The sequence below is a fragment of the Martes martes genome (genome assembly GCF_963455335.1).
Source record: "Martes martes genome assembly, chromosome: 3".
NCBI classification, from domain to species: Eukaryota; Metazoa; Chordata; class Mammalia; order Carnivora; family Mustelidae; genus Martes; species Martes martes.
In genome coordinates this window covers 138,066,055-138,079,607 of record NC_137890.1, presented here as the reverse complement: position 1 = coordinate 138,079,607, position 13,553 = coordinate 138,066,055, and the positions used below count along the sequence as shown (strand labels likewise).

General features: G+C 34.0%; 1 protein-coding gene across 8 annotated transcripts in view; it reads left to right on the top strand.

The window, feature by feature from the left end:
• Positions 1-13,553, top strand: part of SLC4A10 (solute carrier family 4 member 10) — a gene marked incomplete at both ends in the record, with an annotated part of 302,735 nt that overhangs the window by 164,052 nt on the left and 125,130 nt on the right. For all 8 annotated transcript variants that reach the window (XM_080799605.1, XM_080799609.1, XM_080799604.1 and 5 more), the window contains one exon: positions 13,079-13,267. In XM_080799605.1, coding sequence (XP_080655731.1) covers positions 13,079-13,267 — 189 coding nt within the window. The remainder of the gene's footprint in view (positions 1-13,078; positions 13,268-13,553) is intronic.

The following is a 13,553-nucleotide window of genomic DNA, read 5'->3' as shown; positions in this document are numbered from 1 at the left end:
TCTAAATTTGTTTCTTTTCCCTCCTGCTGTCCCCTTCCCCAAGCTCTGTTCTGTAGAATACGGGAGGGTTGTTAGCTGTGTTAATTCTTGCTCTTGAAAGCAAACTACATTTCTGAGTCTGTCCTTACAAAGGAAAGTAGTTCAATGGAAGTCTTGATACCCCAAATAGCTTTTATTCTTTCTGCTTGTCTAATTAGTCTGTATCTTTATGTCTCCAAAGTAGCTCAACTTGAATGTCCCATTTTCAGTTCAGAGCAGTCTGTAAAATGCCATTCAGAAGATGTCAGTGGTTTAGAGCTAATACCACATTTAAAAAAATGATTAAAAATACTTGATCATTATTACCTTAAATTTCTTTTCACTCATCAATGAGAAGAGATTTCCTCTCTTTGAGTAATTGTAATTTGACTTATTTAATCCAAAGGTATTTGTTTCTGCCCTTAATAAAATCTTACTAAGACATTTTCTCCCTATAGTTTGTAATTATTTTCTGTTTACTTTTTCTATTTTTGCTTTGTGGCAGCTGAATTGTATTACTAAGTATGCATTAACTGTACTTTACATTTTTACTTCTAACTTTGTAAAGTATTTTCACATTTATTATATGTTATTATCACTGTAACCTTATGAGATAGAGAGGAGGCTATACCCCCATTTTATAAACAGATAAACAGGAAGTGATATATCATAGGTGGTACTTGCAGCGATGGGAATAATTTCTTTTATTAACCTATAGTTATAAGTTTTGTTTTATTCGATTTCATGATAACTTGTGACCATAGTGATTAACAATAGGACCTGGAACTCTTCTTCACCTCTTATTTATCATGTTTTTCTATTCGTTAGGAAGTTACTAACATATCAGTCACTAGTTTCAGTTTTCCGAAAGCTAGATATAATATTTATATTTAAGAGCTCTAAACTCTTAAACTTTGTGAATGCACAGGCTCTAGTATTTTCTAATAGAGAAATATGACCCAGGTATTGTTTTAAAATAACCCAAGAATTTTTTTTATCAGTCTTCTGATATGTTTTTAATAGTCTTAGATAATTCTTTAAAGAGACTTTTGTAGACTTAGCAGGAGAAAATCCCATTTGTATCTGGCAGGTCTGTCAAGAATGTCTGGTATAATTAAAGTAGGATTTTCTTTTGGATAAAGTTAATTTAAAAATGTCTATTTCCCAATGTTTCAGGGAACTTGGAATAAATTTTAACTTCTTCCTTCAAAATATTATTTAACCTTTTAAAATCCAATTTTCTTCAGATATGCTTTCTTATTGTGATTTAGTCTGATGGAGATAAATTGTATTTAAAATGCTTCTTAATTATATTTATATAAATTATAGGCGATTTTATGGTCTATGTCAATCTCTTTGAAATTCAGCACTATAAAGATTAGTAATGGAAAAATTCTCTCTTCATTTGTATGCTTTACCCTAATTCTGTCAATGGGAGTAAGAAATGAAAACCAAACCAAAGTTAGGACCATGGACAGATTATCAATCATAGCTCTCCATTCACTAAAACAACTTAAAAAAAAAAAAAGATTTTATTTATTTATTTGAAAGAGAGAGAGGGAGGGAGAGAGAGCACAAAGGGAGAGGGAGAAGCAGACTCTTTGCTGAGCAGGGAGCCTGACATGAGACTTGATCTCAGGAGCCTGAGATCATAACCTGAGCTGAAGGTAGCTGCTTAACCAGCTGAGCCACCCAGGCTCCCCTAAAACAACTTTTGTTATTTAAAATATTCTATTGAAGGAAAAAATTGAAGTTTGCTTCACTGAGTGTAATCTGCAGATTTGGGAGTATGGGAATAGTCACATATTGTTTAACATGTCCATACTATTACCATCCTTGTTCTGGAAAGTAAGTATTCTTAGTGTAGTTTACAATTTTAATATATACGTATATATATACTCCTGTCAACCGAACTGCTGAATTTAGACCCTTCCTATTTCTTACTCCTCCCTACTCCCAGCCTCTTAAGACAATGGGTTTTTAAGGCAAAGAATTTATATGATTATCTTCCAAGGGACAAAGATTTCCATAGACTCTGTAAATCTCATGATCTCTGGAGGTTTTCATTCAGTGGTTAAGATGGATTGATCACAATAAACTAATTGCCTGATAATATGAAAAATAATTTTTCGTTTTCTGAGACCTTTTTACAGAAATGCGACTAGTGTTCCTAGAGCCTGCTTAGTGCTAGAAGAGTGTGACCTATTTATCGTTTTCGTTCTCACTTCTCCTGATATCACCCAGATCCTGGCATTGTGCTTTGGCAGGCTAGACTGTGTCATTTAGACCTCATAGCCAGCTGAGATTGTAGGACTTGATTTTGGGCCCTAAGCCATTATGGCTCATTATCCTTTCCTACTTTTCAAGGTTAATACTAATATATATTACAGTGGTGAAGAGAACAATGAGAGTGATTAGTGAATCAGACTCCCATTGGTACTTAAATCTCACCTCAGTATAAGTTATATTCCTAAGCAAGATGATTAAATTTTCTAGTTCATTAAGATATATTTGATGCAGTTATACCTCAGAGGAGTTTACTCTGTGTTTCTGTGTGGCTAATGAGCAGATGAGCAGTTTTTTTTCTATTTACTTTCTCTTATGTAACTGTTTCAGATAAAGACCTTATTTCTGAAAGACTGTGAAGCTAGTGACTTAGGGGTTTTTGTAGTGCTTAAGCCCAGAAAGACTGTACTTTGGTAAGAACTAAAAATCATAACCACATACAGAGGATTTTATATGCTTCATTTGATTCTGATTAGAATATTGAACTGGGGATACACATTATGGCTTAGAGATGAAGCTGTAGTACAGTGGTACCCTTCTGGTGTTTTAATAACCTACTTTATAACTCCCATTATGAAGTTTATGTGGCATATTTTATATACATTTTTCCCTCTTAACAAGGTTTCAGTGTAAAATCACATATGTTGGCAATTTATCACTTCTTTTATTTCAAATTAATTCAAGGATATTATAACTACTCCTCTCCAAAAAAGTGAGGTATAGATTTAAATATTCTATACTATCATATATTTTCCAAATTGAAAGGGACTTTAGAGGTAATTATAGTGAATATTATGGCTGATTCCGAAATGTACATTCTACCTCTTTCCATTGTAAGCAGCAAAGTAATAGAGCAAAGTTGGTAAATTATATTCACCCACTGTCTGATTTTGTCAGACCTATGATCTAAGAACAGTTATTACATTTTACACAATTGAAAAATAATAAGGAGAAGACTAATATTTTTCAACATGAAAATTATATCAAATTCAAATTTCAGTGTCCATAAAAAGGTTTTATTGGAACATAGCCATGCTCATTTGTGTACGTGTTCTTTATGGTTACTTTCATGTAATAACGGCAGAATTCAGTAGTGATTACAGATATTGCATGGTTTACAACGCCTAAAATTTTTATTTGACCTATTACAGAAAAAGTTTGTTTACCTGTGGTTTAGAGAACTGATTCCAGAATGAAGGGTAGTTCTTGATTAGCCTCACCCAGTCATAGGGGTGCTGTTTCCTTAGCCAGGGATGGTCTCAGCCTGGACAAGGCTGTGTCAGTTGGAATTAAGAGTTTTTCCTGGATAGAAGAGAAAGAACTTCCTTTTAAGAGAAAGTCACAAGAAGTCAAAGAATATATGGGTATCAACAAAGATATGTATTTCTTTGCTACTGTTGACACTTACTTTATGACCATAAGGAAAATCAGCCTTAGGTTAAACTCACACCTAGGGAGTAGAGGGGGAAGCTGAGAGAGTCAGAGAAATAGAATTAAATCCAGCCCGATTTTGATTTTCTGTTATGTGAGGCAATGAAATTAATTGTTTTATACTTTCATTGGGGTTTCTGTATTTTTAAATTGAAGTATAATTGGCGCACATAATATGTTAGTTTCAGGTGTACAACAGAGTAGTTTGACATTTATATACATTTTGAAATGATCACCATGTAAGTCTAGTTACCATCTGTCTCCATATAAAGTTAATATAATATTATCCATGTTCCTTGTGCTATGTATCACATCTCCATGACTTCTTTATTTTATAACTGGAAGTTTGTATCTCTTGATCTCCTTCACAGATTTTGCCTTCCCCCAACTTGCATTCTCCTAGAGAACTATCAGTTTGTTCTCTACATCCGTGAGTCTGGTTTTGTTTTCTTTTGTGTGTTCATTTGTTTTATTTTTTAGATTACACATATAAATGAAATCTTACAGTATTTGTCTTTTTCTGTCTGACTTATTTCACTTAACATAATACCCTCCAGATTCATCCATCTTGTCACAAATAGCAAGAGTTTATTCTTTTTATGGCTGAATAGTATTCTATCATTCTAGATAGATAGATTGATCAATCGATCGATAGGTAGATAGATAGAAACCATATCTTCTGTATTCATTCATCTGTCAGTGGACGCTTAATTTGCTTCTGTATCTTAGTTGTTGTAAATTATGTTACAATAAACATAGGATTGAATACACCTTTCCGAGTTAGTGCTTTCATTTTCTTTAGATACATACCCAGAAAAGGAATTGCTGAATCAAATGATAGTTTTTTTAAAAATTTTTTAAAAATACTGTTTTCCATAGTGGCTGCACCAATTTGCATTCCTACCAACAGTGCACAAAGGTTCCCTTTTCTTCATATCCTTACTAACACTTGTTATTACTTGTGTTTTTGGTACTAGTCATTCTAACAGATGTGAGGTGATATCTCACTGTGGTTCTGTTTTGTGTGTCCTGATGATTAGTGATAAGTATGTTTTCATTCGCCCATTAGCCATCCATATGTCTTTGGTAAAATGTCTATTCAGGTCTTTTTTCCCATTTTTTAATTGAATTTTTTGCCTTTTGCTATTGAGTTGTAGGAGTTCCTTATATATTTTGGATATTAGCCCTTTACCAGATATTTGATTTGCAAATATTTTCTCTCATTCAGCAGGTTGCCTTTTCATTTTGCTGGTAATTTCCTTTGCTGTGTGAAAGCTTTTTGGTTGATGAAGAAGTCTCATTCATTAAGTTTTACTTTTATTGCACTTGCCTGAGGAGACAAATCTAGAAAAATGTTCCTACATCTAATGTCAAAGAAATTACTGCCTAAGTTGCACAAGTTTCTTCTAGGAGTTCTAAGGTTTTAGGTCTTACAGTCAAGTCCTTAATCCATTTTGAGTTAATTTTTGTGTATGGTGTAGGATAGTGATCAAGTTTTATTCTTCTGCATGTAGTTTTCTCAATACAATTTATTGAAGAGATTATTTTTCCCTATTGTATTTTTTTGCCTCATTTGTTGTAGATTAATTGACTATCTATGCATGGTTTTATTTCTGGACTCTATTCTGTTTCATTGATCTATGTGTCTGTTTTTGTACTAGTACCATGCTGTTTTTGAATATGATAGCTTTGTAGTGTTATTTGAAATTAGGGATGATGATACCTTCAGCTTTATTCTTCTTTCTCAAGATAGCTTTGGCTTTTGGGGTCTTTTGTGGTTCCATACAGATTTAAAAATATTTGTTTTAGTTCTGTGAGGCCACTTTATTTTGATAGGGATAACATCAAATCTGTAGACTGCTTTGGGTAAAATGGAAATTTTGACATTATTGATTCTTTCAATCCATGAGCATGGTATAACTTCCAATTTATTTGTGTTTACTTCTTTTTTTTTCATTAATATTGTATAGTTTTCAGAATATAGATCTGTACCTCCTTGGTTAAATTTATTTCTAAGTATTTTATTCTTCTGGATGCAGTTGTGAGTGAGATTTTTTTTTAATATTTCTTTTTCTGATAGTTTATTATTAGTTTATAGAAATGCAGCAGAGTTCTGTATCCTGCTACTTTACTGAATTTGTTTATTAGTTACAATAGTTTTTAGTGTCTTTAGGGTTTTCTACATAGAGTTTCAGGACATTCACAAATAGTGACAGTTTTAATTCTTTCTTACCAGTTTGAATGCGTTCTATTTCTTTTTCTTGCCTAATTGTTATGGCTAGAACTTCCAATATTAAGTTGACTAAGAGTGACAGGAATGAGCCTCTTTGTCCGATTCCTGATCTTGGAGGACAAGCTTTCAGATTTTCACCATTGCATATGATGTTGGCTGTAGGATTGTCACATATGGTCTTTATTATGTCAAAGTACATTTCCCTATACTGACTTTGTTGAAGGTTTTTATTATAAATTGTGTATTTTGTCAAATACTTTTTCTGCATCTATTGAGATGATTGTATAATTTTTATCTTTCATTTTGCTAATGTATGTCACATTGATTGATTTGCAGATGTTCAACCATTATTTCATTCCTGGAATAAATATCTTTTAAAGTCATTGGTGTACCTTCTTATCACATTCCCTGCCTGCCCTATTCTGTAATTATTCTCTGTTTCTTTTCTCTTCTCTTGTTTTTTTTTCCCCCCCCTTGTGATTTGAAGGCTTTCTTTAGTGTTCTATGTTCTTTTTTTTTTTTTTTTGGTATCTCTAGTATAGTATAGGTTTTTGGTTTGTGGTCATGGTGAGATTCATATATAATAACATATATATTGTGGTCTATTTTAAATTTATAGTCACTTGAGTTTGGCTGCCTTCTAAAAGTACTCTAAATATGCTCCCCCCAATGTGTTTTATCATTTTGAAGTCATATTTTACATCATTTTTTGTGTATTCCTAACCTAACTATTGTAGATAATAGTTGATTTTACTACTTTTTTTTTAAACCTTCATACTAGCTTTATGAGTAGTTTATACACTACCTTTACTAGATATTTGTTTTTGCTAGTGAGATTTTATTTTATATTATTTCAAGTTATGGCCTTTACTCTTTAGCTTAAAGAAGTCCCTTTAATATTGCTTCTAAGGTCAGGTTAGTAGTGATGAACTCCCTTAGCTTTTGCTTATGTGAGAAACTCTTTTTTTTTTTTTTTCCAGTTCTGAATTATAACTTTGACAGGTCGAGCATTCTTGGTTGAAAGTTTTTTCCTATCTGCATTTTGAATATATCATGCCACTATCGTCTGGCCTGCAAAGTTTCTACTAAAAAATCAACAGATAGTCTTATGCGGTTTCTCTTGAATGTAACTAGTTGTTTTTCTTTTGCTCTTTTAGGATTCTCTTTTTATCTTTAGCTTTTGGCATTTTAATTACAATTCATCTTGGTGTGGATATTTTTTGGATTAGTCTTTTTTGGGACTTTTTGTGTTCCTAGATTTAGGTGTTTGTTTCCTCTCCCAGGTTAGGGAACTTTTCAACCATTGTCTTTTCAAATAACTTGTTTTTGTTTCCTTTTTTTCCCTCTCTTCTCTCCTGGGACCCCTATAATATGAATGTTAGTATGCTTGCTGTTGTCTCACAGGTCCCTTAAGCTATCATCACATTTTAAATTGTCCTTTTTTTCTTTTTGCTGTTTTGTTCCAACGGTTTCTGCTATCCTGTCTTCTAGGTCACTGATATGTTTTTCTGTGTTATCTGGTCTGCTTTTGATTCCCTCTAGTAAATTTTTCAGATCGGTTATTATATTCTTCAGCTCTATGAGTTCTATTCGGTAATTTCTTATATTTTCTATCTCTTTGTTGGAGTTCTAGGTGTGTTCACTCATATTTCCCCTGATTTTGGTGAATATCTTTATGGCCATTAATTTGAACTTTTTATTCAGTAAATTACTTCTGTTTCATTAAGTTTTTTCCTGGGGTTTTTATCTTGTTACTTTATGGAACATGTGTTCCTCTGTTTTCTCATTTTGCTTGATTTTCTGTGTTTGTTTCTGGTGCTATGTGGAACAGTTATCTCTAGCTGTCTTGAAGGAGTGGCTCTGTGTAGAAGTTGAACCTTGTCACTTAACCTTACCCTATTTCTTGGTTGACTCTCAGGCTATCTCTTGGATTGTTTTAGAACTTTGTGATTCAGCAATTTAGTCCCTCCTGGACACTTGAGTCTGCTGCTCAAGGGATATCCCTTGTGTAGGCTGAGTATGCCTCTTGGCTCCGGTGGTGCTGGATGAACAGCTGGGGGATATTGAGGGGGGCAGGGATGCTTGCCTCTGCTGTTAGGTCATTAGAGTAAGGGTACAAAAATGGCATCTACCACTGTTGGTGTTAGTAAGCTAGAAGGAGTCACTAACAGTGACATCTGCCAGCATACCATCCCTGGAGAGAGTCCCAAAAGACATCTGCTTCTCTGGTAGCTTTAAGTTTAGCAAGTAAATATTCTTCACCTATAATCTAGGCTCTTTTCAAAATATGTTTTTTATGCTGGGTCCCATGGAGTGTTGTTCTACACATAAGCCCTTTAAGAGCAGAACCTTCATTCCCTATGCCCTGTGTTTCTCCTGAACATAATCCCCACTGATTTTCAAAGCTGGGCATTTTGGAACTTCTTTCTCTGGTGTAGGACCTAGGGGTATCTTGTGTGGGGTACATACTTCTTTCCCTTAGTGATAAGTGATCTATATCTAAATTTTTTATAATGTTTTATACATATGTGTGTGTATATGCTCATATACACACACACATATTTTTTGAGCTCCCTCTTGATTGTGGGTTGCCCCTCTGAGGGTGGGGTTTTTGGTGAGAGCATGTCTCTGCTTCTCTTACCAGTCTTGATGTGGTCCTTTTATCCTTTGTTGTGGATCAGGTGTTCAGCTAGTTCTCAGGGCCTTTTAGGGGCCATTTTTTCCATATATAGCTATATATTTGTTTTGTCCATGGGAAGAAGTGAATTAATATCTTCCTACACCACCATCCTGAACTACCTCTTCTGAGGTTTCCATTATTGATATACTCTACTTTGCCTCCACTTGATATACGATTACAAATAAATACGAATGCATTAAAACCACCACAAAATCAAAACCAGGGACCCAAAACCTACTTAATAGAAATTGCAAAGGAAATCTTGTACTGGGAAATATTTACTCAAGGTCTCAATATTCTAATCTGTCCATTAGGTGCTTTATGTCCTTAGGCCTACAGCATATGAGATAGATATTATCTCCATTTTATAAATAAGAACCCTCAGGTTATCCAGCTTTACAAGATCACACAGCTAGAATGTAGTATAGTGACCCAAGTCCATTTCCCTAGTCCTTCCCTTTTACACTTAAGTAAACATTGTTTGTATGGGAAAATTCTGCTAATATTCAATTTTTTGTTGCACTAAGTAGGACTGTGGAAGGCAATTCACTTTGATATGCTTGTTTATATAAGGAGTTAGTGCTTCAAAAAAATTAAGTAGAGTTAATATTTGATCATTTTAGAACTGATTAATTGTACTGAAGTTGTTTTTAAATTATGAATTTAGATTTTAGAGCAGCTTCAGGTTCACAGAAAAGTTGAGGGGAAGATACAGAGATTTCCGATAAACCCTTGATCCTGCACATGCATAGCCTCCCTCATTATCAACAGCTCCCGCCAGAATGTCATGTTGGTTACAACTGATGAACTTGCATTGACACATCACTATCACGTAATGTTCATGGTTAACATCAGGATTCACTCTGAGTGTTATATAGTTTCTTTGGGTTTGGACAAAAGTATAATGACATGTATCCAATATTATGATATCATGAGTATTTTCACTGCCCTAAAAATCCTGTTTCATTTATTTCTTTCTTTCAAATCCCCTCATTTTGAAAAAGGTTAGTTGTGATTGGTTAGTGTTCTTTAATATTTTTTATTACACAAATCTCCTTATGCCAAAAATTAAAATGTTATGAAACTGCTGATAACAATTTTTGACTTTCAAAAATGTTAGTTTTATATGGCTCAATCTAATTCTAAGGTAAAACTTTAAAGTTTCTCTTTACTCCTACCCCTACCCATTCTTACACAATTTGGATGTATCATTACACTGTCCTTTCTCTGTACGTGCATATATGCCATAAATGGAATTATACAGTATAAGTTATTTTGCAACTTTGATTATTTTTCTAAAATCAGAATTGGCTGCTTATTAAATTAAAAAAATTTAAAAATTATTATTAAAGTATAAACATTTTTATTGAAGTATAGTTGGCATACAACTATATGTATATATTAGTTTCAGGTGTACAAGTTATTGATTCAGTTTTATATATTAGTTTCAGGTGTACAACTTATTGATTCAGTTGTATATATTAGTTTCAGGTGTACAACTTATTGATTCAGTTGTATATATTAGTTTCAGGTGTACAACTTATTGATTCAGCAATTCTATACATTACTCAGTGCTCACCCTAATAAGTATAGTCACAATCTGTTCCCATACAATGTTATTACAATATTACTGACTATATTCCCCACATTCTACCTTTCATCTCCATGACTTATTTACTTTATAAGTGGAAGTTTATACCTCTTAATTTCCTTTATCTATTTCATTCATCTCTCTACCTACCTCTCTGCTGGCAACCAGCAGTTTGTTCTCTATATTTAAGAGTCTATTTGTTTGTTTGTTCATTTCTTTTGTTATTTAGATTTCATATGTAAGAGAAATCATATGGTATTTGTCTTTGTCTGACTTACTTCACTTAGCATAATATCCTTTAGGTCCATCAATGTTATCACAAATGTCAAGCCTTCCCTCTTTTTTATTGCTAATATTCCTATATATATATATAAAATATATATATAATATATATTCCTATATATATATAATGTGGTATATATAATGTCATATATATATATATATAAATAAAATGTGGTATATATTTTATATATATACCACATCTTTATCCATTCATCTATCAGTGGACACTTGGGTGGCTTCCATATCTTGCTGGTTGTAAATTATGTTTCAATAAGCATGGGGAAGGATTTATCTTTTTTTTTTTTAAGATTTTATTTATTTATTTGTCAGAGAGAGAGAGAGTGAGCACACAGGCAGGAGGGAGAAGCAGGCTCCCTGCTGAGCAGGGAGCCCAATGTGGGACTCAAACCCAGCACCCTGGGATCATGACCTGAGCTGAAGGTAGACGCTTAACCAACTGAGCCACCCAGGCATCCCAGCATTTGTCATTTGTCTTTTTAACTTAATTTTTACATTGTCTTTGGGTTAATACCCATTAGTGGACTTACTGAATCATATAGTAATTTTATTTTAATTTTTTGAGGAACCTCCATACTGTTTTCCACAGTGGTTGCACCAATTTACAATCCCACCAACAGTGGGAACAAGGGTTCCCTTTCCTCCACATTCTCTCTAACACTTGTTGTTTCTTGTCTTTTTTGGTACTAGCCATTCTGACTGGCGTAAGGAGATATCTCATTGTAGTTTTGATTTACATCTCCTGATGATTAGTGATGCTGAACATTTTTCCCTGTGCCTATCGGCCACCTGTATTCTTTTTTAAAAAAAATGTCTCTTCAGGTCCTGTGTAATCAGGTTGTTCATTTATTTATTTTGGTGTTGACTTGTATGAGTTCTTTATGTATTTTGGATATTGGCCCCTTATCAGATATATGATTTGCAAATATATTCTACCATTTGGGAGGTTGTCTTTATTTTGTTGGTGATTTCCTTTGCTGTGCAGAAGCTTTTTAGGTTGATATAGTCCCATGTGTTTATTTTTGCTTTTGTTGTCATTGTTTCTGGAGTCAGATCCAGTCAGGCGTTGCTTGGAAGGGATGCCTGCAGAGACAAGAGGGTTGGGTAGGGTGCATCCACATGAGAATGCTCAGGTGAGGCACAGAGTGCTATCAGGCTTGATAGAGAGTGTAGAATTGGCTCCCACCAATGTCCTGCTGCCTAGGCTGGAGGAGGGGAAGAGGAATGGCACCTGCTAGTGCTTTTGCTCTCAGAGAAATCTCCTGCCTCTCTGGTATACTTTCTAAGATTAGTCAATAAGTTTCCTTCACCTATATCTCAGGCACTTTTCAAACTGCTGTGTCTTCAGCTGAATTATTTAGAAAGTTCTCTTTTTAGGAGTGGCGACTCAAGTTTGCTCTTGCCCTCAGGCTCCTCTGGAGTTAAGCCTGCTAATTTTAAAGGTCCTGGAGTTAAGTCCTGCTGGTTTTCAAAGGGAAATGTTAAGGGGACTACTTCTCGCAAGGTGGGTCCTCAGTTCTAAGAGTGCCAGGTGTGGGGTCTGATCCTCTTGCCTTTCCATGTTTGGGATGTCCCTCCTATTTGGGATTCATACTCCCAGGGATTTGGTTCCCAACCACATATCTGCCTTGCTTACCCTTTTGTATGTGGCTGCCTTGCTATGCCTAGCTGTGGAAGATCTGTCCTGCCTGTCTTCAGGTCATTTTCAGAGTTAGTTGTGTAAATGTAGCTATTGTTACAATGTATCTGTGGGACAAGGTAAGCTCAGGATTCTCCTACTTCACCATTTCCCCTCCTTCCTACAATGACGTTTATTGAAGTGGTTTTGTATTACCAAGAAACTTAAAATTCCATTACTCACCTGTTTATTTTATAGGCATTTCTGACACTGCATATGGTAAATATCAATCTGCTTAATTATAGCCCTCTGAAATCTCACCTTTATTCTTTGTTTTATAGTTCTAGGAGAACTCTTTAATATAAGTACATTTTCAAGGATGTTTTGAGGGGGCTGACTTTATATCAGTGTAAGAGTTGTTTACTCTCCAAATGCAACCAACTATTAGATAGCTGCCTAAGTCTCCCTGCATCAGATTTTTACAGATGGACTTTTGTTTACTTAAAGAGAAAACATGGAAATCATTTTCTACTAGAAAAAGGGAAAAAACCATATTAAAATATAAACATAAACCACTTTACAATTTTGAACATACTAATTACATTGATATTACCCCTGCCACTGTTTTCTCCCATCAATGTAAATAATAGAGAATATAAAGCACTTGTTCACAATGCACCTATGTCCATTTTAAAAATAATACTTCATGAAGTTAGTTGAATGGTTTATAGTAAAAATTTTTCCATCTTTTTTGTGCAACATTTTAACAGAAAGTCACAACTTTTTGAGATTTTTAAAGGAATTCATTCTGTTTTAAGATGAATCATGTTATCTGGAACATGTATATTTGGACTCAGTGGTTTGCTGCTTGCATACTGTGTTAATCTACCGTGCTAATCTTTTTTTGCCTTCCTTCTTCAGATATGGTCCTTGACCAACAAGTGAGCTCAGGTCAGCTCAATGAGGATGTACGCCACAGGGTTCATGAGGCACTGATGAAACAACATCACCACCAGAATCAGAAAAAACTCACCAATAGAATTCCCATAGTTCGTTCCTTTGCTGATATTGGCAAGAAGCAATCAGAACCAAATTCCATGGATAAAAATGGTAAATGCTTCTTTATTGTACTCTTTATGTTTATTATAGGTATCTGAAATTTCAAAGTGCTTCCAAATTCTTTAAAACATATTTTATTTGAAAATGATCTATTGTAATACAGTTCGTTGTAGCAGAGTTATTTCTTTTTTATATATATAGAGTCTGATTTTCAAGTATCAAATTATAGAAAATTTAACAAAGAATTTAAATTTCCTGAAATGCTCATGAAAGAATGCAGAGGAAACTTTTATTTAATAAGCAGTTACACACTCAAATGCAACTCTTTCATCGTCTT